The sequence below is a fragment of the Mobula hypostoma genome, chromosome 24, assembly GCF_963921235.1.
Source record: "Mobula hypostoma chromosome 24, sMobHyp1.1, whole genome shotgun sequence".
In the NCBI taxonomy this organism is placed as follows: domain Eukaryota; kingdom Metazoa; phylum Chordata; class Chondrichthyes; order Myliobatiformes; family Myliobatidae; genus Mobula; species Mobula hypostoma.
In genome coordinates, this window is record NC_086120.1 from 4,465,062 (window position 1) to 4,492,382 (window position 27,321).

The 27,321-nt window shown below is 44.7% G+C and overlaps 1 protein-coding gene across 1 annotated transcript in view; it reads right to left on the reverse strand.

Annotated features, from left to right (window-relative positions):
• Positions 1–11,351: 11,351 nt before the first annotated feature.
• Positions 11,352–27,321, reverse strand: part of LOC134337616 (E3 ubiquitin/ISG15 ligase TRIM25-like) — a 29,204-nt gene continuing 13,234 nt past the window's right edge. Inside the window, exons 4-6 of the mRNA XM_063032782.1 lie at positions 22,133–22,155; positions 16,933–17,081; positions 11,352–13,033 (exon numbers count right to left, since the gene is read on the reverse strand). Coding sequence (XP_062888852.1) covers positions 12,489–13,033; positions 16,933–17,081; positions 22,133–22,155 — 717 coding nt within the window. The 3' untranslated portion in view covers positions 11,352–12,488. The remainder of the gene's footprint in view (positions 13,034–16,932; positions 17,082–22,132; positions 22,156–27,321) is intronic.

The following is a 27,321-nucleotide window of genomic DNA, read 5'->3' on the forward strand; positions in this document are numbered from 1 at the left end:
ATTATGCAGAAGGAGCATCACACGGGCTGCTACGACTATAAAGCTTTGGGGGGAGGGGGGAGGGCGGGAGAGTCAAAAAAAAGGAACTTCACATCACCTTACCTTAGTGCAGCTCAACCCTCTCTGAAGCCTGGTATTCACCAATGCCAACACATAGACGCCCAGCACCTCTTTGACATTTCAGCAGCCCCATTCAAAATGGCTGTTCTGCTTGACCCTAACTTTTTTCTATTGGCTGCTGTTATTCAGCCAATCACCTATCAATAAACAATTAACTGACTTACCTCTTTTAAAATCCTGCAAGTGAAACTCTCCAGAAAGCAAGGAGACTCGTCTCTTTTCAATTCTCTGGCATTTGCTTCGTTCCGACTCCTGCAATTGAAACTCTCGAACAATAATAAAGGAAGAAGGAGACTCATCTCAGTCTCTCACCTGAGCCAAAGCCTCAATTACTCATTCTAACCCTGTCCACCCAGACTATGGCTACTCTGCTTAAACCTAACTTCTTTTTATTGGCCCTAGTGAAACTGACAGACAAGACTTGTACATCCAGGCAGAGAACATAAGAAATAGGAGCAGGAGTAGGTCATTTTGAGCCTGCTCCGCCATTCAATAAGATCATGGCTGATCTGGCCATGAACTCATCTCCACCTACCCGCCTTTTCTCCATAACCCTTAATTCCCCTACTATGCAAAAATCTATCCAACCTTGTCTTAAAATATTTATTGAGGTAGTCTCCAGTGCTTCATTGGGCAGAGAATTCCACAGATTCACTATTCTCTGGGAAAAGCAGTTCCTCCTCATCTCCGTCCTAAATCTACTCCCCCAAATATTGAGGCTATATTTCCTAGTTCTAGTCTCACCTATCAGTGGAAACAACTTTCCTGCCTCTATCTTATCTATCCCTTTCATAGTTGTATATGTTTCTATAAGATCTCCTCTCATTCTTCAGAATTCCAGTGAGTACAGTCCCAGGCAACTCAATCTCTCCTCATAGTCTAACCCCCTCATCTCTGGAATCAACCTGGTGAACCTCCTCTGCACTGCCTCCAAAGCCAGTATATCCTTCCTCAAGTAAGGAGACCAGAACTGCACACAGTACTCCAGGTGCGGCCTCACCAGTACCCTGTACAGTTGCAGCATGACCTCCCTGCTCTCAAATTCAATCCCTCTACAATGAAGGCCAACATCCATTTGCCTTCTTGATAGCTTGCTGTACCTGCAGACCAACCTTTGTGATTCATGGACAAGCACTCCCAAGTCCCTCTGCACAGCTATATAGGACCCTGGTCAGACCCCACTTGGAGTACTGTGCTCAGTTCTGGTCGCCTCGCTACAGGAAGGATGTGGAAGCCATAGAAAGAGTGCAGAGGAGATTTACAAGGATGTTGCCTGGATTGGGGAGCATGCCTTATGAAAACAGGTTGAGTGAACTTGGCCTCTTCTCTTTGAAGTGACGGAGGATGAGAGGTGACCTGATAGAGGTGTATAAGATGATGAGAGGCATTGATCGTGTGGATAGTCAGAGGCTTTTTCCCCAGGGCTGAAATGGCTTCCACAAGAGGGCACAGGTTTGAGGTGCTGGGGAGCAGGTACAGAGGAGATATCAGGGGTAAGTTTTTTATGCAGAGAGTGTTGAGTGTGTGGAATGGGCTGCCAGCAACAGTGGTGGAGGCAGGTATGATAGAGTCTTCTAAGAGACTTTTGGATAGGTACATGGAGCTTAGAAAAACAGAGGGCTATGGGTAACCTTAGTAATTTCTGAGGTAGGGACATGTTCGGCACAACTTTGTTGGCCGAAGGGCCTGTATTGTGCTGTAGGTTGTCTGTGTTTCTATGTTTCAATTTAATATCAACAGCAAACTTAGATACACTGCATTCAGTCCCCTCTACCAGATTGTTAATGTATATCGTGAACAGTTGTGGGCCCAGTACACTGCTCATTGCCAACCAGAGAAACACCCATGTATCCCAACTCTCTGCTTTCTATTAGTTAACCAACCTCTATCCATGCTAATACATCATCCCAACTCTATGCATCCTTAAACAACAGGAATTCTGCAGATGCTGGAAATTCAAGCAACACACATAAACCTTGCTGGTGAACGCAGCAGGCCAGGCAGCATCTCTAGGAAGAGGTGCAGTCGACGTTTCAGGCCGAGACCCTTCGTCAGGACTAACTGAAAGAAGAGCTAGTAAGAGATTTGAAAGTGGGAGGAGGAGGGGGAGATCCAAAATGATAGGAGAAGACAGGAGGGGGAGGGATGGAGCCAAGAGCTGGACAGGTGATTGGCAAAAGGGGTATGAGAGGATCATGGGACAGGAGGTTTGGGAAGAAAGACAAGGGGGGGGACCCAGAGGATGGGCAAGGGGTATATTCAGAGGGACAGAGGGAGAAAAAGGAGAGTGAGAGAAAGAATGTGTGTATAAAAATAAGTAACAGATGGGGTACGAGGGGGAGGTGGGGCATTAGCGGAAGTTAGAGAAGTCGATGTTCATGCCATCAGGTTGGAGGCTGCCCGGACGGAATATAAGGTGTTGTTCCTCCAACCTGAGTGTGGCTTCATCTTTACAGTAGAGGAGACCGTGGATAGACACGTCAGAATGGGAATGGGATGTGGAATTAAAATGTGTGGCCACTGGGAGATCCTGCTTTCTCTGGCAGACAGAGCGTAGGTGTTCAGCAAAGCAGTCTCCCAGTCTGCGTCGGGTCTCGCCAATATATAAAAGGCCACATCGGGAGCACCGGACGCAGTATATCACCCCAGCCGACTCACAGGTGAAGTGTTGCCTCACCTGGAAGGACTGTTTGGGGCCCTGAATGGTGGTAAGGGAGGAAGTGTAAGGGCATGTGTAGCACTTGTTCCGCTTACATGGATAAGTGCCAGGAGGGAGATCAATGGGGAGGGATGGGGCGGGGGACAAATGGACAAGGGAGTCGCGTAGGGAGTGATCCCTGCGGAATGCAGAGAGAGGGGGGGAAGGAAAAATGTGCTTAGTGGTGGGATCCCGTTGGAGGCGGCGGAAGTTATGGAGAATAATATGTTGGACCCAGAGGCTGGTGGGGTGGTAGGTGAGGACCAGGGGAACCCTATTCCTAGTGGGGTGGTGGGAGGATGGAGTGAGAGCAGATGTACGTGAAATGGGGGAGATGCGTTTAAGAGCAGAGTTGATAGTGGAGGAAGGGAAGCCCCTTTCTTTAAAAAAGGAAGACATCTCCCTCGTCCTAGAATGAAAAGCCTCATCCTGAGAGCAGATACGGCGGAGACGGAGGAATTGCGAGAAGGGGATGGCGTTTTTGCAAGAGACAGGGTGAGAAGAGGAATAGTCCAGATAGCTGTGAGAGTCAGTAGGCTTATAGTAGACATCAGTGGATAAGCTGTCTCCAGAGACAGAGACAGAAAGATCTAGAAAGGGGAGGGAGGGTGTCGGAAATGGACCAGGTAAACTTGAGGGCAGGGTGAAAGTTGGAGGCAAAGTTAATAAAGTCAACGAGCTCTGCATGCGCGCAGGAAGCAGCGCCAATGCAGTCGTCGATGTAGCGAAGGAAAAGTGGGGGACAGATACCAGAATAGGCACGGAACATAGATTGTTCCACAAAGCCAACAAAAAGGCAGGCATAGCTAGGACCCATACGGGTGCCCATAGCTACACCTTTAGTTTGGAGGAAGTGGGAGGAGCCAAAGGAGAAATTATTAAGAGTAAGGACTAATTCCGCTAGACGGAGCAGAGTGGTGGTAGAGGAGAACTGATTAGGTCTGGAATCCAAAAAGAATCATAGAGCTTTGAGACCTTCTTGATGGGGGATGGAAGTATATAGGGACTGGACATCCATGGTGAAAATAAAGCGGTGGGGGCCAGGGAACTTAAAATCATCGAAAAGTTTAAGCATCCTTATCTTATGGATATTTCTTTTATGTGGCACCTTATCGAACGCCTTCTGGAAATCCAAGTAAATAACATCCATCTGTTCCCCTCTATTCATTGCGCTCATTATATCCTCAAAGAACTCCAGTAAGTTTGTCAAACAGAACCTGCATTTGCTGAATCCATGCTGCGTCTGCCTGATGGATCCATTTCTTTCCAGATGCCTCGCTATTTCTTCTTTAATGACAGCTTCAAGCATTTTCCCAACTACAGATGTTAAACTAACTGGCCTATAGTTACCTGCCTTTTGCCTACATCCTTTTTTGAACATTTGCTGTCTTCCAGTCTGCTGGGACCTGTCCCGAGTCCAGAGAATTTTGTTAAATTATCACCAAAGCCTCTACTGTAACTTCTGCTATTTCTTTCAGTACCCTGGGATGCACTCCATCAGGACCAGGGGGCTTATCTATCTTCAGCTCCACAAGTTTGCTCAGCACTACCTCTTTAGTGATAGCTATAGTACCAAGTTCCTCACCTCCCATCATATCTATAACATCTCTCTTTGGCATGTTTGATGTGACCTCCACATTGAAGATTTAAAATAGTCGTTCAAAGCCTCTACCATATCCTCATTACCCATTATCAATTTCCCCTTCTCATCCTCCAAGGGACCTACGTTCACTTTCACCACCTTTTTCCCCTTTTATATAATTATGAAAACTTTTACGATCCGTTTTTATATTTTGTGCTCATTTATTTTCATAATCTATCTTCCCTTTCTTCATTCCTCACTTAGTGGTTCATTGTTGCTTTTTAAAGTTTTCCCCATATTCCAGTTTCCCAGTACTCTTGTTGACTTTGTATGCATGAGCTTTTAGTTTGATGCCTTCTTTTATTTCCTTAGTTATCAAAGGCTGGCTCTCCCACCCTTACTGTCCTTGCTTTTAACTGGAATATACTTTTGTTGAGCACTGTGAAAAATCTCTTTGAAAGTCTTCAACTGTTCCTCAATCGTCCCACCGTATAGCCGGTGTTCCCAGTCTATACTAGCCAAATCCTCTCTCATCCCTTTGTAGTCTCCATTGTTTAGGCATAATACACTGGTTTTTGGTTGAACTATTGCACCCTCCAGTTGTATGAGAAACTCAATCATACTGTGATCACTCTTTCCAAGAGGATCCCTTATGATAAGATCACTAATTTTACCTGTTTCTTTGCACAGGACCGGATCTAAGGTAGCATGTTCCTTTGTAGACCATTACAAATACTGTATGTTGCTGGGTAATAATGGCCTCATTATGGGGACCTGCAAGAACTGGCTTGTGATAACATCAGTGTGGCATCAACAATGCGAAAGCTGGCAGATGAGATGGCCCAGGAGTTACATCACATCAACCAGGATGTTAGTTAGGAACCTTACGGCTGAGATTGTAGCAATTCACACTGTGGCACTTCAGAACCAGTTAGCGTTAGACTTACTGTTGACCAAGGAAGGCCACTCTTGTGCTGGGTCATTGGCATTGACTGATGCACATACATTCCTGATTTGTCTGAGAACATCACTAATTTCACACATGTATCCAGAGGGAGAATGATAAGGTTGAAACAATTGGGCAGGAGTTACATAAGTTCCCTTCTTCAGCATAAAAGCCCTGTAGCTGGCTTTATTCCCTGCTGTCTGATTGGGGCAGCTCCATTGAACTGTAGGCATCGGGATTTTTCTTCTGTTGGTTATGGTATTTGTTTCAATCTCTTGCTTGGCATCGCTCTGTAGAATGGTAGCTCAAAGAAGAACTGCCTCTGTTATGATCCATCACATCCTTGACAGAGTCACTACAGAATTCCAGAACCTTGGCAAAGACCTACTCTGTCCTTTACAGCATGAAAAGGTGGGGTGGGGGGGGGGCGCGTATGGAAGTCGTGGCATAGTAAAGTTAAAATAACATGCAGCTATAGAGAACAAGGTCCTTGGAAGAATAACATCCCCTGAGAACATGGTGAAATACCAATGACGTGAACAGACTCAGCAGACTAACCAAAATTAAAATGCTAATGAAGTTTAACGAACTTTCTGATAATGTAAATTAAGTCAATTAAATTTAAGTGAAGAATCAAATAATGTAGTTTATATTGGTCATTAAGCTTGTAATTTTTGTGATTGGTGAACTTTATTCTTTATATATGAGGAAGTGTATAAGGTGTTCAATTGGTCAATGCTTGAGTAAAATTGACAAATCTGAGTGGAATCTGGAATACTTTTCGATCCTTATTAGTCAATCAATCAATCAATCAATCAATCAATCAATCAATCAGTCAACTGACCTAATACAACCTAGCATCAATTTCTCAAAATTCCAGCAATGCCCTCCCTTCACCATTCCCCATTCCCATTTTTCCTTTCTCACCTTATCTCCTCACCTGCTGATCACCTCCCTCTGGTGCTCCTCCCACTTTTCTTTCTTCCATGGCCTTCAGTTCTCTCCTACCAGATTCTCCCTTCTCCAGCCCTGTATCTCTTTCACCAATCAACTTCCCAATTCTTTACTCCCCCCCCCCGTTTCACCTGTCACCCTGTGTTTCTTCCTCCCTTCACCCCTCAGTTTTACTCTGACTCCTCGTCTTTTTTCTCCAATCTTGATGAAGGGTCTCAGCCTGATCATTGACTGCACTCTTTTCCATAGATGCTGCCTGGTATTTGCTGAGTTCCTCCAGCATTTTGTGTGTGTTGCTTGCATTTCCAGCATCTGCAGATTTTATTGTCAGTATTAAGTCGGATTAATCGATAACTATTCTTTCCTTTTTAGTTTTATGAAGTTAATGTCATCTATATATAATTGTAATAAAGTAGCTTTTAAAACAACTTTTAACATGTTTACAGCACCTCTTTTGTTTGTGAATCCTTCATGTTGCTAAATCAGGAAAGAACAAGGAAGAAATATTAAAATATTCCGGTACAACATTAGTGGAGTTGGCAGGATTGGGGGACTGAGGCAGATTGATGATGGAAAAACGGTCTGAGCAGTCTGTCAAAAGGAAGTACGGGGGGTCGGGGGGGGTAGTTGATCAAAATCATGCAGTCGGTAACTCCAGTTTACTCACAAAGAAATGTTTGTCTCTTTTGAAGGCAGGAGTGGAAAATGTAATGATTGATGGTATCTCCACAGTAACTACGTGGAAATACTACAGTGCCATGAAGAAAGCTGAGCCTGGTGCTTCTCCTGTGGGAGAACAATCTGACCTAGACTAGGGTGGAGAGAATGATGGATAAAGTAGACAGAGGAACCAATTCAGTTGTGTTTCTGTCTGCTTTGTGGCTTGGAGGCAGCACATTCCACGCCTATTTTTTTTCTCCAAAAATACTTTATTCAGAAGTATTACAAAATAAAGTTATATACATATATAAAAAAACATTCGTTGACCCTGAGTCCTTATTCAATAAATAAAGTTATTTACTATAAAATTATGCGTTGACTCTCTGTTCATATACAAATGAAAGATGTTTACAATAAATCGTTCATTTACTCTCAACCCTTGGTCAAGAGTTAAGACTTATTTGCAATAAAATTATCAACAATAAATGCAGGCGTTGGCTCTAATTCCTTTTCCAAATTAACAATTCCACCCTCTCCTGGGGCACCATGTTGATTCATCTGTCCACACCGCTGATGAGGGTTATTCTCCTCCCCACCCAACCCCTCACACTCCCACGGGTGATGAACACCAAGCTTGAGTGCATCCCTCAGCACGTACTCCTGCAGGCGAGAGTGAGCCAGTGGGCAGCGTTCAGTCACGGGCATCTCCATGTGCTGGCAGACCATCAAGTTTCGGGCAGACCAAAGCGCGTCTTTCACCGAATTGATGATCTGCCAGCAGCACCGGATGTTTGTCTCCATGTGCGTCCCCAGGAACAGCCCGTAGATCACGGAGTCCTCGGTAACGCAGCTGCTGGGCGTGAATCTTAGCACTGTCCCCTCCATTCTCCTCCACACCTCCTTCGCGAACCCACAGCGTGCAAAGAGGTGAGCCACTGCCTCCACCCCATTACAGTCCTCCCGTGGGCAGTGGGGTGCGGAGACGACATTCCGGGCGTGCAGGAGGGATCTGACTGTGAGGGCCCCTCTCACCGCCAGCCAGGCGAGATCTTTGTGCCTGTTGGTGAGATCTGGCGATGAGGCATTTTGCCAGATGAACTGGACGGTCTGCTCGGGGAACCACCCCACTGAGTCCATCTCGTCCTTCTCCTGCAGTGCCTGCAGGACAGTACGTGCCGACCATTGTCTAATGGCCTTGTGGTCAAATGCGTTGGCCTTGAAGAATCTTCTACGAAGGACAGGTATGGAGGCAACGACCAGCTGACAGAGGTGTTGCGCTGGAAAGGGGCCAGACCCATCCTTCGTAGCCAGGGCGACAGGTAGAACCTGGGCACATAGTAGTACTTTGTGCCCACGTATCTGGGATCCACGCACAGTCTGATGCGGCCACACACGAAGCTGGCCATCAGGGTGAGGGCGACATTGGGGACGTTCTTGCCCCCGTTGTCCAGGGACTTGTGCATGACGGTCCGTCTCACCCGCTCCATGCCTAATTGTTTTGCTACGACCTCTGTACAAAGTAACTAGGAAATGGTAGCTTTCGAGTGTGATCCCAGAACAGAAACAAGTGTTGAGGGCTGCCAAGGAAACGGTGACGTATCCCTGTGTGACAGAGCTGACCAGTCCGTTACGACGTGAATGGTTTTGGAGGGCTGTGCTGACAAGTTGGGGAAGGTACAGAGAGCCTCTGCTGTGAAGTTGAAGTGGTACGAGCAAGGGTGTGGAAGGGGTCAATGAGCCGCACGAACATGTAGTCCATACGCCTCTGGATGGGTCCACAGAGACCATCCAACACTCCACCCCGGTGTCCCTCTCTCCTGTTACGTGGGGCATGCGTATGAACGGCTGGTTGAAGCAGACGAATGTCACGTCTGGTTTATGGCAGCAAAACACTGGAGGAATTCAGCAGGCCGGGCAGTAAAGAGTAAACAGTCGACGTTTCGAGCCGTGACCCTTCATCAGGACTGGAAAAAAAGATGAAAGTCAGAACGAGAAGATGGAGGGGAGGAAGAAGTACAAGTTGGTAGATAATAGGTAAAACTGGGAGAGGGGGAGTGGTGAAGTAAAGAGCTCGGAAGGTGATAGGTGAAGGAGATAGAGGGCTGGAGAAGGGGAAATTTGACAGGCGAGGGTAGAAGACGAGGGAAGGGGGAGGAGCACCAGAGGGAGGCGATGGGCAGGAAAGGAGAGAAGGTGAGAGAGGGAAACGGGAATGGGAAGGGAGAGGGTAATTAACAATGCTCTGTTCTAATAACAAATGTTCTGTTTTCTTTTAGATGGAATGAGGATGTTGGAGTTACTCCTATTGAAGATGTGGACCCTTCTTCAGGTAGAGTACCCTCTGGACGTGTGGTAGGGACACCCCAGGACGTCAGCTCAACACAGAAAGAGAAGTCTTTCAATGCGGCAACCTCTCCCTGCCCACCTCCAACCCCCAGCCTCAGCATGGTATCTGTATCTGACTGTTATTACTTATCATTGCGTCCACCTCAGTCGAAATAAAGCTTGGGACTTGAGAATCAAAGGTGCAATGTGGCCATGTCATTTTTCACTCCACGGTTCAGGGTCACTGCCTCAGGCACAACACGGCTGGAGGTTGGGACTGTCTCAGTAACCCAGGAGGGTCTGAGCGAGCATTTGATGGTTGGTTTAGACTGGTTAATTATACACAAGGAACAGAAAATGCAACAGGGAAGAACAAGCCCGGGAAACAAAGACCGAGACAGATTAAGGATCTGAGGGGGCAGGGCTGCAATCGGGAAACATTTAAGGACAACCTTGGTTTAGGATCCTTCCTTTCTTATGTTGCTGTAAGATAAGATTTGTTGTTCTTGTAGTGCAGTTTATTTTGTTCACTGTCTTCAGCAAGAGGTTAAGTGTCTGTAGCATGAGGCCTCTCCTATGTTGTATGGTATATTACCCATAGAGAGCGTTGTTATAATCCCGCTGTTTAAACATCTGTAACAACCCACTTTGTGTTTAATAGTGTATCGTATTTTATTCTTTTTATTGTTATAGTGTACTAACGAGGAATCAAAGGGCGGAGTGTACAGAGAGAGTTAAATTTTCTCTAAGTTATATTTGATTCCTCGTTAGTATGTGCAAAGGTGTGTAAGACAAAATGATGTCGGCCGTGAATGTGGGGGATGTTTTGAGAAGCTACAGAAGTCCTGGTTCCCAGCTTTGAGAGTAGATAACAGTGAAAAATGTTTTTCTGCAAAATCTGATGTCTTTAAGTTTTGTGCCTAGACCGGAGAGGTCACGAGAGGTAAGTAGGTACAGCTTGGTAAAATGGAAAAGTACTAAGGAGAGGCTTTGAAAGGTGCAAAGGGTCTATTCCCTTGTGCAAAACTAACTCCCAGCTTTAAGATGAAGTCGCGACCAGTGCTAGATTCAGTGACACAAGGTGGAGAAAAAGAGAAACCTCAACGTAGATTGGAGACAAGAGAAAACCTGCAGATGCTGGAAATCCAAGTAACACACACAAAATGCTGGAGGAACTCAGCAGGCCTGGCAGCATCTATGGAGGTGTCGACGGTTCGGCCGAGACCCTCCATCGCTTTGTCGAGCACCTTCGCTCCATCCGCCACGAGCAGGATTTCCCAGTGGTCTACCACTTCAATTCCAATCCCCACTCTCATTCCGACATATCAGTCCACGGCCTCCTCTACTGCCATGATGAGGCCACTCTCAGCTTGGAGGAGCAACACTTCATATTCGGTCTGGCTACCCTCCAACCTGATGGGATGACCAGCTCTCCTTCCCCTTTTCCTCTCCTCTCCCCCTTCGACCCTTTCAGTAAAACCTCCCAGTGTCTTACTTCATTCCTCACTCCCCCACCCATCATCTTGTAGCTTGTAGTCCTTCTCCCCCCACCCCGACCTGCTTATTCTAGCTTCTTTCCTTCTTCCTTTCCAGCTTTGACGAAGGGTCTCGGCCCGAAACGTCGACTGTTTATTCATTTCCATAGATGCTTCCAGTCCTGCTGAGTTCCTCCAGCATTTTGTATGTGTTAAACTGTAGATGATGTCGGAACCCGGGGTTCCGCCATTTTATCCAATCAGCTGGTTGATTGACTGATTGACAGACAAGTATTCTTTCGTTCTGTATTTCAGAGCAGTGCAATGGTTAACGACTAGTCTTTTTCACTCGTTATCCTGAAGAGGAACGTAGCAATCCTCCCCAGTGTTCTGGCCGATACTTTATCCCTTAACCGACTTCAAGAGGATGGTGTAGCCATTGTCGGTTGGGTGTTTATGGGACTCAGTTCAACGCTCCTGTAGTGTCCATGGTTCGAAAACACTTGGATCTAGAGCAGGTTCAGAGCAGATCGTGAAGTGTGCTACACATTGCGTATCTTGTGAAATTAACGACAAATCAGGCTTTCGATATATCAGCACTTTATTTTTCAAAATCCAAAATATTAAACATCTTAGCAGCTTCCAGTTCACGAGCAAGAATTACATTGGCATTCGTGCCATTCCATAACAAAATAAAACACTTAGTAATACAAGGAATTCCTGAACGTTTCACAATGTTTCACTGGCAGTCATATTTCAGTTCACAGGTTCCACTACACGCACATCAGCTCAGGAGATAAAGAAACTCACGGGGGACAGAGAGCTGAATCGGTCCGAGAGAGGTCAAAGCAAAACGGTCTAATGTTTTCGAGCGAAAGGAACAGTCGCGCCTCTGGGAATTAGAGAGTAACCAGGTGAAATGCAACGGGACACGGGGCTGGACTCTCCTGTGCTGGAAAGTCAGCAACAAGATCAGGCCTTCATTCCAACCAACGGGTTGTCCACAAAAGTCCCAGTTCCCTACAGGGCGTCCAAGGCTGGAAGTAGTGACTCGGGTAGGAGGGGGAGAAAGTTTTAGTGGCCAACTAAAGATTGCGGGACAAAGACTGCCGTACTGGTCACGATCTGTTAAAACCGAGAGCCAAAATCAACTGAGAGATCAGCCGCCTGAGGTGGACGTTGGAAATGGGGGTGTGGAGTTATGGCTGATCCATTGCTGACCGAACGGTGAGCTGGCGGACTGAGTGGAGACAAGACTGTAAGCGCGACCAGGTCTCTTCCAACCCCTGAGCCATCACGTGGGCTAAAAGGGGCAATGAGCGCTCAAGCTATGGCCAGGACACACACCCTGCCACTGCCACTCATGTAGACTTAACCCTGTCACCCCCGCAGTCTCAGACCAATGTCTTACAAATGACCCAGACATTCTCCTTGCCTCGGCTGCCAGGTGAGGTTCTGCTGGTCCGAACGAATGCTTAGTTGTAAAGAGGCTAAGCACTCAGCCCTATCGATGAGTTACTGTACGGGAAGGCATTTAAGTTTTAAAAAGCAGGCACGAGAAATGTGTAAAATCACCACTCAATCCTAACCATAAAAAGAATGAGCTCAATCAAAGATGGTGTAAGATACGCAGGTCTGTGGGGAAGGAAAAGAGGGTGAGACTAATTAAAAAGCGCTTTCAAGACCCAGACACAGCGGGTTGCTGCTGTTCCGCTGTACGTGGCCAAGTCACTTGAGTGAACAGAGGGTCAGAGATGTGGTGAAATCTCCGATCTGTAGTGCCGGGTAGAGGGGCTCGGTGAATGCCGCTTCCTGGAAGCTGTGGATTAGGGTGAGTTTCCTATCCGACACGCTGTAGAACAAGATCGTTCCAGCCTCAAAATCCACATACACTCCCACCCTGGAAATGCTCCCCACCGTCAGCTTGGTGTCGCTGTCATTGTGCAGAGCCAGCACCGAGCCCACCAGCGAGTAGAGACACCACGACTTGGAGTTGCGGCCCAGCAGACACTCGGTGCCCTTGCCCTTGCGGCTGATGGTCTTGTAGCAAAGCCCGATCTTCCAGACCCCGCTGTCCCCAGTCACCTCCACTTCCCAGTAGGAGCGGCCCGCCTTCACCCCCTCGGCGCACAACAGCTGCTGGCAGCAGTCGAACCGCTCCGTGCTCCGGGCCACCGGCTGCCTCTTGGCAGCCAGGGACACCGTTCGGTTCCCGTCAGACAGGATAAACTGGGCGTGGGCCGAGTTCAGATCCGGGGTCAGCCGTTGTCCATCTGTGGATTCAGAGAGTCATAGGGTCATAGGACACGGAAACAAGCCCTTTGCCGCCCCCCCGCCTATTCTGACCAAGATTCCCATCTATACTGCCCCCATTTCAAAGTTCAAAGTAAATTCATTATCGTAGTACGCACAGTATATGTCGCCACATCCTACCCTGAGATTCGTTTTCTTGCAGGCATTCACAATAGAACAAAGAAATACAACAGAACCAACGAAAAGCTACACACAAAGACTGACAAACCAATGTGCAAAAGACAAGCAGCAAATACAAAACACGCAAATAAATAACTATTACTGAGAAGGTGAGTTGTAGAGTTCTCAAAGTGAGCCCATAGGTTGTGAAAATAGTTCAGCGTTGAAGCCGCCCATACTGGTTTAGGAGCCTGATGGTTGAAGGGTAATAACTGTTCCTGTACCTGGTTGTCCCTATTTGCCTGCATTTGGCCCATATACTTTTAAACCACATCATGCTTTCTCTGTAGCTATTACACGTACCTTGTACTGCCTCCATGCACCGTGTAATGAATTAACCTGTATTAACAAAATGTAAGACAACCTGTACATTGTTACATGTGACAATAATAAGCCTAAACTTAAACATATCCAGTGTCTTTTAAATGTTGTTAAGGTACCTGCCTCAAACATTCCACCTGGCAGCTCATTCCATTTACCGACTGTCCATTTATAGAAACAACCACGCTCCTCACTTTTTTAAAAATCACAGATAAGGAGGATCCTCTTTAGCCAGAGAGTGGTCGGGTTCTCAGGGTAAGGATCAAAGGCCATTACTCAACCACATTGAATAAGAATATTCTATCCTGCGCTATGATGAGAAAGTAAGAAACAGAAGTGGAAAGAGGACATTCATCTCTTCATCCCCACTCTACCATTCAAGATCATGACCAATCTCTCACCTCAGCGTCACTTTCCTGCATTAAGGCTCTGTCCCTTGATGGCTTTAATACACTACTGATCACTCTCTTAAATAGAGTCAGCAACCGAGCCTCTTGGGGAGAGATCCCATTATCTTGTTGGAGGAATATCTTGTGGCATAGAGAAAGTTGATGGTCTGAGTCTTATTCCCAGGGTCGAAACAGCTTTCATACGAGACGAAAAAGTTTAAAGGGTTTATGAGGCAAGTTTTTAATACACAGAGTGGTAGGTACACCACCAAGAGAGGTGGTGGTAGCAGATATGATAGCAATGTTTAAGAGGCATAGAGGGATTCCCTGCCTGTGCAGGTGGTATTAATTAGATTGGCATGGTCAGCATAGATTATGGGCTGAAAGACCTCCTGTGTTGTATAGTTGATTGTAAAGTCTGGTGAGTCAGTCAATAATTATATGTTACAACTGGTGTATTTATTACATTCTAGAGATAAAATGAAATCAGTATTTCTATTCCTCTCACAGTGCTCTATTCAAAGTACAATATGAATTCCTAAAGGCATATTATCACTGATCCCCAAATTAGTGCCTTGAACTTGGAAAAGCTGGAATTCCACATTTGCTTCCCAATAAATAAAGCCATTAGCTTTTGGAATCCTGCTCTGTGGGATGGAGTTGATGTGCATCCTTCCATCCACGAGTGGGAAAATGATTAGGAAGTTCCCATCAGCCAGGGAGCTACCGCATGCCAAATCTTCCACCGCATTTCTAAGTTGGAGGAAAATGAGATAAAGCCAAACCTTAACTTTGTCCAGATATCAGGGGAACTCATAATTTGGCATCTCCTGTTCAGTACAAAAAACATCCATGGCTCTGTTTTCCTCATACTGTAGGGCTTCAGAAACATGGAAACTTCAGACTAAAGGAAGCCACTTGATCCATTATGTTCATGACAGACAAAATGGATCAATTTTGATGCTCCCATTTCCCAGCTCTTGATCTGTAGTCTCATAGTTCGCAGCTTTGCAAGACCTCATCCAGGTACCTTTCAAATGCCATGAGGGTTTGTGGTTTATTCTGGAACTCAACTACTCCTTGGGTGAAAGAACTATAACCTTAACTCCTCTCTGACCCTTCCATGAATGACTGTACATCTGTGGTCCTGGTTAACAACCTCTCAATCAATTCCCCACTCGGGCACCTTTACTCATAAACAAATAGTCCCAGCCAACTTTTTTGCAACTCCAGCCGTGGAGACATCCTGGTAACGCTCCTCTGCAGCACCTTGAATACCTCCCATTCTTCCCATGGTGTGGTCATCAGAACTGCACACAGTGCTTCAATTGTGACCTTACAAATTCTGACGTAACTTTGCTGTTCTATGTGCCATCCAATAAAGGCAAATATCCCGTATATCTTTATAATCACCTTATTTAACCATCTTACAACTTTCAGGGATCAGTAGACCAGCTCTCCACAGTCCCTCTGTTCCTCTACAATTTATTTTAGTATCCTACCATTTATTTTGCCTGTCCCTTGTCCATTAGTGTAACTCATATTTCACTGAACCGATGACTTTTACATCCACCAAGCCAGTCCACTGATATCTTCCTTCAGCTTAGAGCTTCTGTTGTAATTATTAACCACACCAATTAATTAATCACAGCCCCTACATCTGTCCAGGCCAGTAACATATAGCTTGACAACCTATGGACCCGATAGTGAGGCCTGTAGATCTCCAATGCACACACAGCTTTCCAACCACTAACACTCCAGTTGGCCTTTACTTCAGTCCCTGAGGCAGTACTTTATCTAATTTCCCACTTTCAAGACACGAAAACACTGGAATCTGGAGCAACCAATGAGATGCTGGAGGAACTCAGTGGGTCAGGCAGCATCCATGGAGGGAAATGTGACAGTTGCCATTTTAGGCAAAGACCCTTCAGTTGGACTGAGGAAATGAAAAGGTCTAGAAAGTGCAAAAGACCAGAAGGGATTGTCCAAGAGGAAAAGGAGAGTTTGAGGCATGAGAAGGGATCATCAGTGGGGGTAGGGATTCTTTACCATGGAAACAGAAGTGGGGGTGATGGAAGAAGAGCACCACCTAGTGGTGGTTGCAGAACTTGAGGTGAGGACGCAGATGGATGAAGGTGAGGTCTCAACTGAGGACAGACCACTCTGCATCAGAGCGGATGGTAAAGATACGGGAGCTGGTGTCAGGTGGAGCATCCAAAGAGGGCAGAGGCAGGGGGCGAGAGGTGAGGTAGAGAGTTGGGGGGGGGAATAGGTTCAAAGGAGCGAAGGTTGAGTTTGAGGTCAAAGAATGGTGAGGGATGGTGGCAATGATCAATAGCATATGAAGAACAATGGGAACCAACCGTTGTGTCAAAGGCCCTGGGCTGGAGAGCAGCTGTGAGATCCTATTTTCCTTTGGATCCTAAGGGTGTTTACTTATCAATCTATCATGTGGGTCTTTGTTAAGTACCTTGGAACCAAAGGACTACAACAAAAGCACTGCCCTCAGCAACCCCCTTGCTAGCTCCTCATAAAGCACCCTTACCCCAGAGCTCATGGTTCTCTGTGTAGGAAGCACACCAGAAGCGGTTGTCCATGAGATCCTTGGAGGGTATGTAGCCACAGTGCTCCTAACATATCATAATTATACCACTGGTAATTGGCACACAATAGTAATGTTTTGGGATAAAAGATAAAATGCCAGAAACACTCAGCAGGTCAGGCAGCAACTGTGAAGAGGAATATGGGTATGCACCTATTATACTGTATGTCTTGGAAATATTGTTTATGTTAAGAAGGATGGTTTCAAAAATCACCTGTGCTCAAAAAGGTGACGTTTATAGGGCTGTGAGGCAAGGACAGAGGAACGAGGACTGGATCCTACAGAGCGGCAGTGGGACGAATGTCTTCTTCAGCATTGTGTGATTCTTGGTTGCACAGAAAGGCCCCTTTACATTTTGGCTCATTAGCAGTTGCGTACTGCCACTTACACAAAGAAACCAGGCGATCCCTGTCTTTCTTCACGTGGGAGACAAGCTCGAAGTTTTTCTGTGTGTGATTTTTTATCCTATCCAGTTTTATTTTATCCAGGCAAGGATGAGGCTGAGGCGACTTGAATGGTTCTGATGCATTCTTGATCCTGAAATATCAATGCAGTATGTTAGCCATGTAGACAGTGACCGCCAGAAGAAAGGCCATCACTTCATCCACCCTGGCACGCACACAGTGATCTGGCCTTTACAATATAAATCACTCTATCCGTGAAAGATAAAGACACAGAGAGGCCTGTTCAGGAATAAAAGTCTTGAGATTCCACTTCAACACACTTAAGCAGTTCTATCTGCTCTAGCACTCAGGGCCAATCACTTTTATATTTGTCTGGAAGGTAAGGTGACTGAGGATAAGCCAAATTGTAAAACCATGGTTTTCTTTTTTTAATAACGATATGAAAACAACACTTGCAGTTATACTGCACATTTAACCTTGTTAAACATCTCAAGGTGTTTCATAGCAGCATTATCTGAGAAAGATTGTCACTGAGGGCAGATGATATTTGAGCAGGTAAGAAAAGAGACAGGTAGTAAGACAGATGAAAAAGAAAGAAAGACAAGGAGACAGAGAGTTATGAGGGAAGACGTACAGAAAGTGTGTGAAGAACAGAGACAGAGAGGAACAGGAGGAAGAGAGGCAGAGACAGACACAATGATACAGAGAGACAGCCAGAGGGACAGACACAGAGATAGAAGGTCTCAGAGGAGATGAAGAAGAGATTTAAGGAAGAAATTCCAGCACTCAGGGGTCTGGTAGCAGAAGGCACAGCTACTATTGTGAGGCAGAGCAAGGGAAGTTGGCAATCCAGAAGAATTGAAAGAAGAGATGGATCTCAAGAGGGTTTAGATTAGAGGAAAGGATGAATGTACGGGGACGATTTGTACACACAGGTGAGCATTTTAAAATAAAGGCAATGCTCATGTTGGACAAGTGGGTGCTAGTGAAGATGTAACAGCCATCAGAATGTGAGCAGGACCATGTTGGAAAGTGCAGACTGTTATCCCTGAAGTTTGAGTAGGAGATCAGAAAGGCATTGATATTTGGAAGTATAGGTTGAGTACCTCTTATCTGAAATTCCAAAATCTGAAAAGTTTGGAAATCCGAAAATTCTTTGAGTTTTTCTTGAATGCTGACATGACATCACAAATGGAAAATTCTGGGATGGTTCCCAGAGAAGATCTCTGCACACTCAAGACAGCTCTGAGAACTGACTTCACGTATGTGATGAACAGAAGTTAATGAAAAATAGAAAAAAACACTGCATAAAGTAAGAAATGAAGATCTCGACCATGTATTGAAAGAGTGGATTCGTCAGTGTCAGGATGAACATATGCTACTTAATGCTATGCTGATCATGGAAAAGCAAAGATCCATTACGACTAACTGAAAATTGAAATTAATTGTGAATATTCAACAGGCTGGTTGCAGAAATTTAGGAAAAGGCAGAATATTAATTTTTTAAAGATTTATGGTGATAAAGCGGCTGCTGTCAATGAAGCAGCAAAGAAATTTATTGATGAATTTTGCCAAGATCATTGCTGATAAAAATCTAACACACTGAACAGCTGCATCAGTACATGTGTGTGATGAACAAGTGTAAGACAAAGACTGCTTACCGGTAACACATAAATACAGAGTCGGAAATGGTGGTGATCACAAGCTATCTCAATATATATTCCAAAATCCGAAAAAATTCCAAATCCAAAACATTTCTGGCCCCAAGCATTTCGGATAAGGAGGACTCAACCCGTACTAAAGAACAAGTGCTGGGGTGATACCTTCAGAAAGTAAGACGTGAGTATATCAGATATTCAGGATGAGGGTTTGCCTATTCCACACAAGCAAGGGTATCAGTTCTTAAGTTACAGATTCATGTAGCATTAAAATAGGCTCTTTGGTTCAACTGGTCAATGCTGACCAAGATGCTCCTATCTTGCTAGTCCCATTTGCATTTGACCCATAACCTTCTGAAACATTTCAGTCTATCTACCCAGGTAATTGTCTTTGAAGTGTTGTTATTGTACCTGCTGCAACCACTTTCTCTGTGTAAAAAATGCTGCCTTTCAAGTTCCTCTTAAATCTTTTCCCTTTCATCTTAAACCTATGCCCTCCAGTTCCTGATACCCAAAACTCTGGGACAAAGACTGAGTGCATTCATCCTATCTATGCCTCTCATAATTTTACACAACTAAGATCAGCCCGCAATCGCCTGCACTCCAAGGAATGAGATCATAGCTTGTCCAATCTCTCTCCATAATTCAGTGTCTCAACTTCTGGTATCAACCTTATAGATCTTTTCTATAGTCTTTCCAGTTTAATAGTATCTTTCCTATAGCATAGTCACCAAAATTTAACCAAATGTTCCAAGTGCAGCCTCACCTTCATGAAGAACAACCACACCATGACTTCCCAACTTTGATACTCAGTGTCCTCATTGGCTTATGAAGGCCTATCGCTGACTCCACTTTCAGGAAACCATGTACTTGTACTCCAAAGTCCATCTGTTCTACAACACTCCCCAGGACTCTGCCATTCTTAGTGAAAATCCTACCTAGATTTGACTTTACAAAATGCAACACCTCCAAATCAAACTCCTTTTGCCATTCCTTAGCTGATCAAGATCCCCTGTAATATTTGATAGCCTTGTTCATTGTCTACTATATCAACTATTTTAGTGACAGTGCCTTGTGCAGTCCTATGCAAATTGTTAATACAGATGACAAACAAGTGGGCCCAGCACCAACCCCTGAGGTACACTGTTAATTAAAGACTTTATTGAAATCCATATAATTCACGTCTACCACCCTGTCCTCAACTATCTTGGTCAAAAATCAAACTTCGTAAGACATGATCTCCCATGCACAAAGCCATCCTAATCAACCGCTCTTTTCACATGTACATATATCTTATCCCTCAGAATCCTCTCTAATAACTTACCCATCATAGAGGTTAGATTTATTGGCCAATAGTTTCCAGGGTTTTATCTGCCATCCTTCTTAAATAAATATACATCATTTGCAGCAAATATACATCATTTGCCAGTCTACCAGCACCTCGCCAATGGCTAATGATGATGCAAATACCTCAACCAGGTCTCTCACGATTTCTTCTTTAGCCTCCCACAGTGTCCTTGGATATACCTAGTGAAGTTCTGGAGATCTGTCTACCTTCATACCTTTTAAGACATCCAGCACCTCCAGTACTTTAATGCAGACCATCCCCAAGACTTCCATATTTACTTTTCCTAGTTCTGAAGTCCTTAAATCTTCCTCCACAGTAAAAACCGCAGAGAAATATTCACTAAGGACCTTGCCCATCTCCTGCGGCTTCACACAAGGGTATCTCCTTTGGTCCTTGAGGGGTCTTGTTATTCACTGTCTCTTAATATACTTAAAAAATCTCTTTGGATTTTCCTTAATCTTCTCTGTCAAAGATATTTTATGCTCCCTTTTCCCTCCTGATTTCCTTTTTGAGCATCATTTACACCCCTTCAAGAATTCAGTTGATCCTAGCTGCCTGTATCTGACCAGTGCCTCTTCCTTTTTTTCTGGCCAGGGTTCAATATTCTGTGACATCCAGGGCTTCCTTCTCCTATCAGCTTTGCTCCTCACTCTAACAGGGATGTACAGACTTCGAGCTCTCGTTATCTCACCTTTAAATGCCTCCCTCTTGCCATGAACAACCTAATCCAAGTAACCTTTGCAAACTCCTGTCTCAATCCTGTCAAGTACCATCTCCATTAGAGTACCAGAGTACTACCAGCACGTCACTTCGTCTCCGGATTACAGTACCAATCAGCTATAAACTAACAATAATGGAACAGGTTCTGTGAGCTGAATGATCCCACAACACCTACTGCTAAATCACTGTGGCAGTGGTAGGTGGATCAACTCAGGATGCATGAGCACTGGGGTAGATGATGGTATTGATAAGACTATCATCAAGTGTGGGAGTATATTACACAGGGGAAGAGGGCTGACATTTGTAACATTGTTCTGTGAAGGGAAGTCACTTCACTGAGAAAATACATCAAAGTGAGAAAAGCGGAAGTGGATTTTAAACAATTCTTGCTCTTACGTGGTTCTGATAAACAGCAACCGTGTGTTGTGAACCGAACCATCACAAAGTACTAATTTTATTTCAATTCACGTTACTAGGAAACCAAAATTCCTGTGAAAGGATTATATAACAGCACAACACTTAAGTCCTCGTGCATGATGTTGCCTGAGTATAAAACTCCTGCAGATGTGATATATTGTCTGCTACGTTGCCATGGTATTCTTGTGTATTATAAAAATACACCATCCAAAGCCTCAATAGATTGATTTTCCAAAGCTCGATAAATAAATGGAGAGGCAAAACTGAAATGAAAAGAAAAACGAGCAATTCTTGGGAAATATTCAAAAACAGGTATGTAGGTTTAGCATTTTAAGCAACATTAATAAATATTTTAAATGTTAATTTACAGGTTGTTTGCATTTAAAAACAGAGAAATTCAAGGTTTTACCATCAGCTACCTCAAGGAAAAATAATTTTAGATGGAGGGCCTCACCCTGGTCAGACTCGTGTATGAACAGCGTAATTTCCTTTATATCTAATATCTCAGTGTGCAGCCAGTGCACCTCCAGCTTGTAATGACCTGGTTATGTAATAATAAAATCATGTAAATGCAAAAAGGCTTCTTGTCCCACTGAGTACACAGCATCCATCAAGCACCCATACACCAATCTCATTTTATTTTCTTCCACATCCCCTCAACAACACCGCCCCCGCCCCGCCAGGTTCTACCACCCACTGACACATTTACAAGAAATCTTACATGACAATTAACCTGCCGTGTCTTTGGGATGTGGGAGGAAACTGTGCCACCAAGAGGAGACCCACACAGTCAGGGGGAGTGTATGCAAACTTCGCGTAGGTAGCATCCGAGGTCAGGATTGGTGTAGCTGTGGGGCAGGCGCTCTACTTGTACTGTGACACACTCTCATTTCACAGCCGCAGTGTGCATCACATCACAATATCAAAGCAAACAATGGGTTAATGTACAGGGATGGAACTCACTCAGTGCCAAAATTGAGATACTGTTGAAAATTAGCTGATCCATTTAAATATAACAGTGATAATGTCATGGTCACTCACCTGGTTATCATTGAACTGAATCCCTGTAAAATATGAGACAGGATGAATAAATTTCCAGTATGTAAACTCAGAAATTGCACTTCTTTCAAATGCATTAAGAATTCAAATAGGCACTGAGAATTTCATTTTGCATTTGGGACATTGAATTTACAAGTCAGGATCTCATGTTGCAGATGCATAAGGCTTTGGAGTATTGTGTGCAGTTCTGGTTGCACCATTTGAGGAAGAATGTGGAGGCTTTGGAGAAGATACAGAAGACCTTCACTAGGATGCTGCCTGGATTAGAGGCTGTTAGCTATAAGGAGAGTTTGATTAACCTTAGGTTGTTTCCTCTTGACCATCAGATGATGAGAGGAGGAGGGGGAACATCGACTCAGACCATGAGAGGCCTGCGTCGGGCATTTTCATGCCTTACAAGGCGCAGATGAGGGGAGACCTTATAGAAATTTATAAAATAACGAGGCACAGACAGGGTACACAGTGTCTTTCCCATGGTGGAAATGTCAGATATAGAGGGCATAGTTTTAAGGTGAGGGGGGTATGTTTCAAGTAGATGTGCGGGGCAAATTTTTATTTTGTTGAGTACCTGGAATCCACTGCCAGGAGTGATGGTGAAAGCAAATACAATACAGTAGTAGCATTTAATTGCCATTTAGACAGGCATATGAACATGCAGGGAATGGAGGGATAGGTACCACATGCAGTCAGATGGGATTAGGTTAATCTGTCATTATGGTCAGCACAGACATCACGAGCCAAAGGGCCTGTTTCAGTTCTGTACTGTTGTATATTATTTGGCGCAAGGCGTAATTTGCATCTTAAAATGAAAGAAGCTCTGCCCATCTCCTGCCCTCCGCTCTCTCCTACCACCAGTTTTCCCTTTTAACGTTCACTGTATTTAACTGCAAGTGACTGATGTTTTGTAAGCTGCCCCCACATCAATATGACCTCTTAGACAGGCAGCTTGTATTGACATCCTGAAATTAAAGAAAATTATGTGAGTCAGCATGATGATTAGTTAATTTTTAGAATAACAACTATTTCATTGCCTAAGAAATCTTATGTAAAACTCTGGTATTTAGCCAGGTCTAAGAATATGACTGGGAGCTGCAAAGATAACCAAAGTATCTATGGAAAAACTGAACTGCTCACAGCAACATTAATAGATTAGGCCCAAGTTTTACTGAGGTGCATACTTCAAGGTGCATACTACCAGGCATAGGGTTTCTCTGGTCCTCACCTACCACTCCACCAGCCCTCGTGTCCTCCACAACCTCCAGCATCTCCAATGGGATCCCACCACCAAGCATATCTCCATCCCCCAACTTTTTCTGCTTTCTGCAGGGATCACTCCCTCCCTACGTGACTCCCTTGTCCATTCGTCCCTCCCCACTGATCTGATCTCCCTCCTGGCACTCATCCTTCTAAGCGGAACAAGTGCTACACCTGCCCTGACACCTCCTCCCTCGCTATCAAACAATCCTTCTAGGTGAGGCGGCACTTCACCTAGGATTCCGCTGGGGATTCATCTACTGTATCCAGTGCTCCTGGTATGGCCTCCTGTATATTGGTGAGACCCGATGCAGATCGGGAGACGCTATGCCAAGCACATACACTCCATCTGCCAGTAAAAGCGGGATCTCCCAGTGGCCACCATTTTAATCCCACTTCCCATTCTGAAATGTCTATCCATGGCCTCCTCCACTGTTGTGGTGAGGACACACTTAAATTGGAGGAACCACACCTTATATTCCATCTGGAAATCAACCTCCAATCTGATGGCACAAATACTGATTTCTCGAACTTCTGGTAATGCATCCCCCGCCTTCACCTTTCCCTATCCCCTTTTCCCTCTCTCACCCCAACTCCTTGCCTGCTCATCACCTCCCTCTGGTGTTCCTTCCCCCTTTTCTTTCTCCCTTCCGTCCTCCTCTATCAGACTCCCCCTTTTCCAGCCCTGTATCTCTTTCACCAATTAACTTCCCAGCTCTTTACTTCATCCCTCCCCCTTCAGGTTTCACCTATCGCCTTGTGTTTCTCTCTCCCCTACCCCCAACCTTTTAAATCTACCCCTTATCTTTTAAATCTACCCCTTATCTTTTTTTCTCCAGTCCTGCCGAAGAGTCCGAAACATCGCCTTTACTTTTTTCCATAGATTGGGGGTGTGTGTGTGTGTGTGTGTGTGTGTGTGTGTGTGTATTTCCGGCATCTGCACATTTTCTCCTGTTTGTCAGAGTAAACATTGTTTTTAATGCAAATTACTGGTTTTCAATTTTTGTTTTATCTTATGTTCTCATCGTGTTTGTGTGTTGTCCTGATATAGATTTTCACGTATCTTTTATCTCTGTAGAATAAACTACCAATAAATCATATCAAGTTTACTGACCAAAAATGACATGTTAACTCATGCATTCCCTGTTAACTACTTTCCCATCACCTTATCCTTTTCCATAAACCTACAATAGGTGCGGTTTACAGTGACTAACTGGCATATCGTATGACGGGAAACCAGAGCTCCTGGAGCAAGCCTGGATGGCCATGGGGAGAATGTTACCCAAGATGAGGATCAAGCCCTGGGCGGTGAGGCAGCAGCCCCACCTTCTCAAGGCTGAAGGGGTGGAAACAGCTGATTGAACTATGACCTCTTCAAAGTCACGTCAGAGGAAGGAGTGAGGATTAAAACCTTCCGGAGGAAGGAGGCAGCAGTGCCAAAGCCATTGCCAAACAATTATCTCAGGTGTTTTTCTGGATGCAGTTTGCCAGTGATTAGTTCGGCCTGGGCACAAGCATGGTGTAATGTCCAGCTATCAGCCATTTCTAATTTGGTCTGCTTTTTGAACCTGTCACTATGGACAAAGGAACAGGTTTAACAAACAGCGTGACATATCCCAGATGGCAAGAATAGGTGCTAAGGTATGCATACAACTTGGTGCAGCCAACGGAGTAGCTTTGTGAGACCGCTGTCTGAGGCCCTCCTTGCACTACTGGGCAGTGTGCAGCACCTTCTCAAACACCTTAACCCTGTATTATTCAAACAATGATACTACTGGTGTACAGAAAGCTGTGCATTATTTTTCCTACATATGTTTTATGTGTAAAGTTTAATTTTGAAATTAAAAAAGCTTCTGTAACTGCAGAAACTAACAAGGTTTTACAGTGGAAAAGGGGAATATTTCTTACAAACTGACTATGTCCATCCACTCTCCGGAATTGGTAAGGTATAAGAGAGGTCAAAGGTATCATAGAGTCATAGAGCAATACAACATGGATACAAACCCTTTGCTCAACCAAGCACAGTACCCACCCAACTGGTCCCAATTTCCTGTGTTCAGCGTATATCCCTTAATGTTCCTGTCCAAGTGCTTCTTAAATGAGACTATTGTACTGCCTCAACCTCTTTCTCTGGTAGCTCATTCCATACTCATCACCCTCCATGTGAAAAGCCGATCCTCAATTCCCTTTTAAATCTTTCCCCTCTCACCCTAAACCTATGCCCCTTAGTTACGGAGTCCCCTATACTGGGGAAAAGACTGTAACCATCCAATTTATCTTTCCTCCCATAATTTCCTTTCTAAGGCGGCTTCTCATTCTCTTATGTTCCAAGGAATAAAGCCTAGCCTTGCCAACCTCTCCCTATAATACAGACCCTCTAGTACTGACAACATCCCCACAAATCTTTATGGCACTCTTTCCAGTTTAACCACACTTTTCCTATAATGTTGATCAAACCATACATAATACTCCTGGTGTGCCCTCACCAATAACTTACACAATTGCAACAAAGTCCAAATCCTATATTCAATGTGTGACTGATGAAAGCCAGCATGCTAAATGCCTTTTCACCATTCTGACTACTTGTGATGCTGCTTTTAATTAACTATGTACTTGCATTCCTGGTTCCCGTGTTCCATTACATTCCCTGGTGCCCTACTGTTCATAGTATAAATCCCACTCTGGTTGGACTTTCAAAAATGCATAACCTCACACTTACCTGTATAGAATTCCATTTGTCAATCCTCTGCCCACTTCCCTAAGTGATCAAAGTTCCCTTGTAATCTCAAAAACCTTCTTCATGATCAACATTTACTAATGCTGTGTCATCTGCAAACTTACTGATCAAGCCATGTGTATTTTCATCCAAATCATTTAAATAATGAATAACAAGAGTTCCAACACAGACCTCTGCAGCACACCATTAGTCATCGGCTTCCATTCCAAGAAACAACTTCCAACCACCACCTTCTGTTTCCTATCTCCCAGCTCCACCTAGAATCCATGGGACCTACCCTCCAGACCAACCCGCCATGCAGGATCGTGTTGACGGTCTTGTTAAAGTCCATTTAGACAACATTCACAGCCCTACCCTCCTCTACATTTGGTTAGCTCTTCAAAAAATTCTAAAAGGTTCATCAAACATGACTTCTCATGTACAACACCATGTTGACTCCTCCTAATCAGATTGTCTATCCTAATGCTGGTAGATCTTGTCCCTCAGAATACCCTCTGGTAACTTCTTCACTATTGACGTCAGGCTGCCCAGCTTGTAGTTTCCTGGCTTATCCTTGATACCCTTTAACAATGGGACATTAGCCACCTTTTCAAGGTGGAAGGGGTGGAAACAGCCGATTGAACTATGACCTTTTCAAGGTCATGTCAGAGGAAGGAGGCAGTAACTACAAAAAGACCATTTCCTGGAACTTATGTGACATGAATGTCATGCCATGGATGTGATAAATAGATAACTCCTATAAAGAGCTCTGGAAGCTTGCTGCTCATGACATGACGTTAAGCATCACCTCCGGACAGCAAGGAATCTTGTCAGTGGAGCTTATAATGGATGTTTTCATGCTCCTTGTGCAATCCACCCACTGGAAACAAAAACAGATATTTCGCAATGGGGATACTCAGCAAGTCAGGCAGCACCTGTGTAGAGGGAATCTAAGCCTTTTCTGAATTGGATCCTGGTCTCCAGCTCATGTTCCCCTGAGTGCTGGTTCCTTGTAGGGGTCCCGACATTGTCTAGACCCCATTTATGCCTTTCTCCTAAATGTTTCCGGTACACAGGAGCTGCAGCACCCACAGAGAATCTCACGCAGTTGAAGGATGTGGGCGGCCGAGACCTAAGCTCAAAGTGTTGTTCTTACTTGATTTTTCAAGCAAACGTCACCAGGTCAGATAAGCATTAGTAC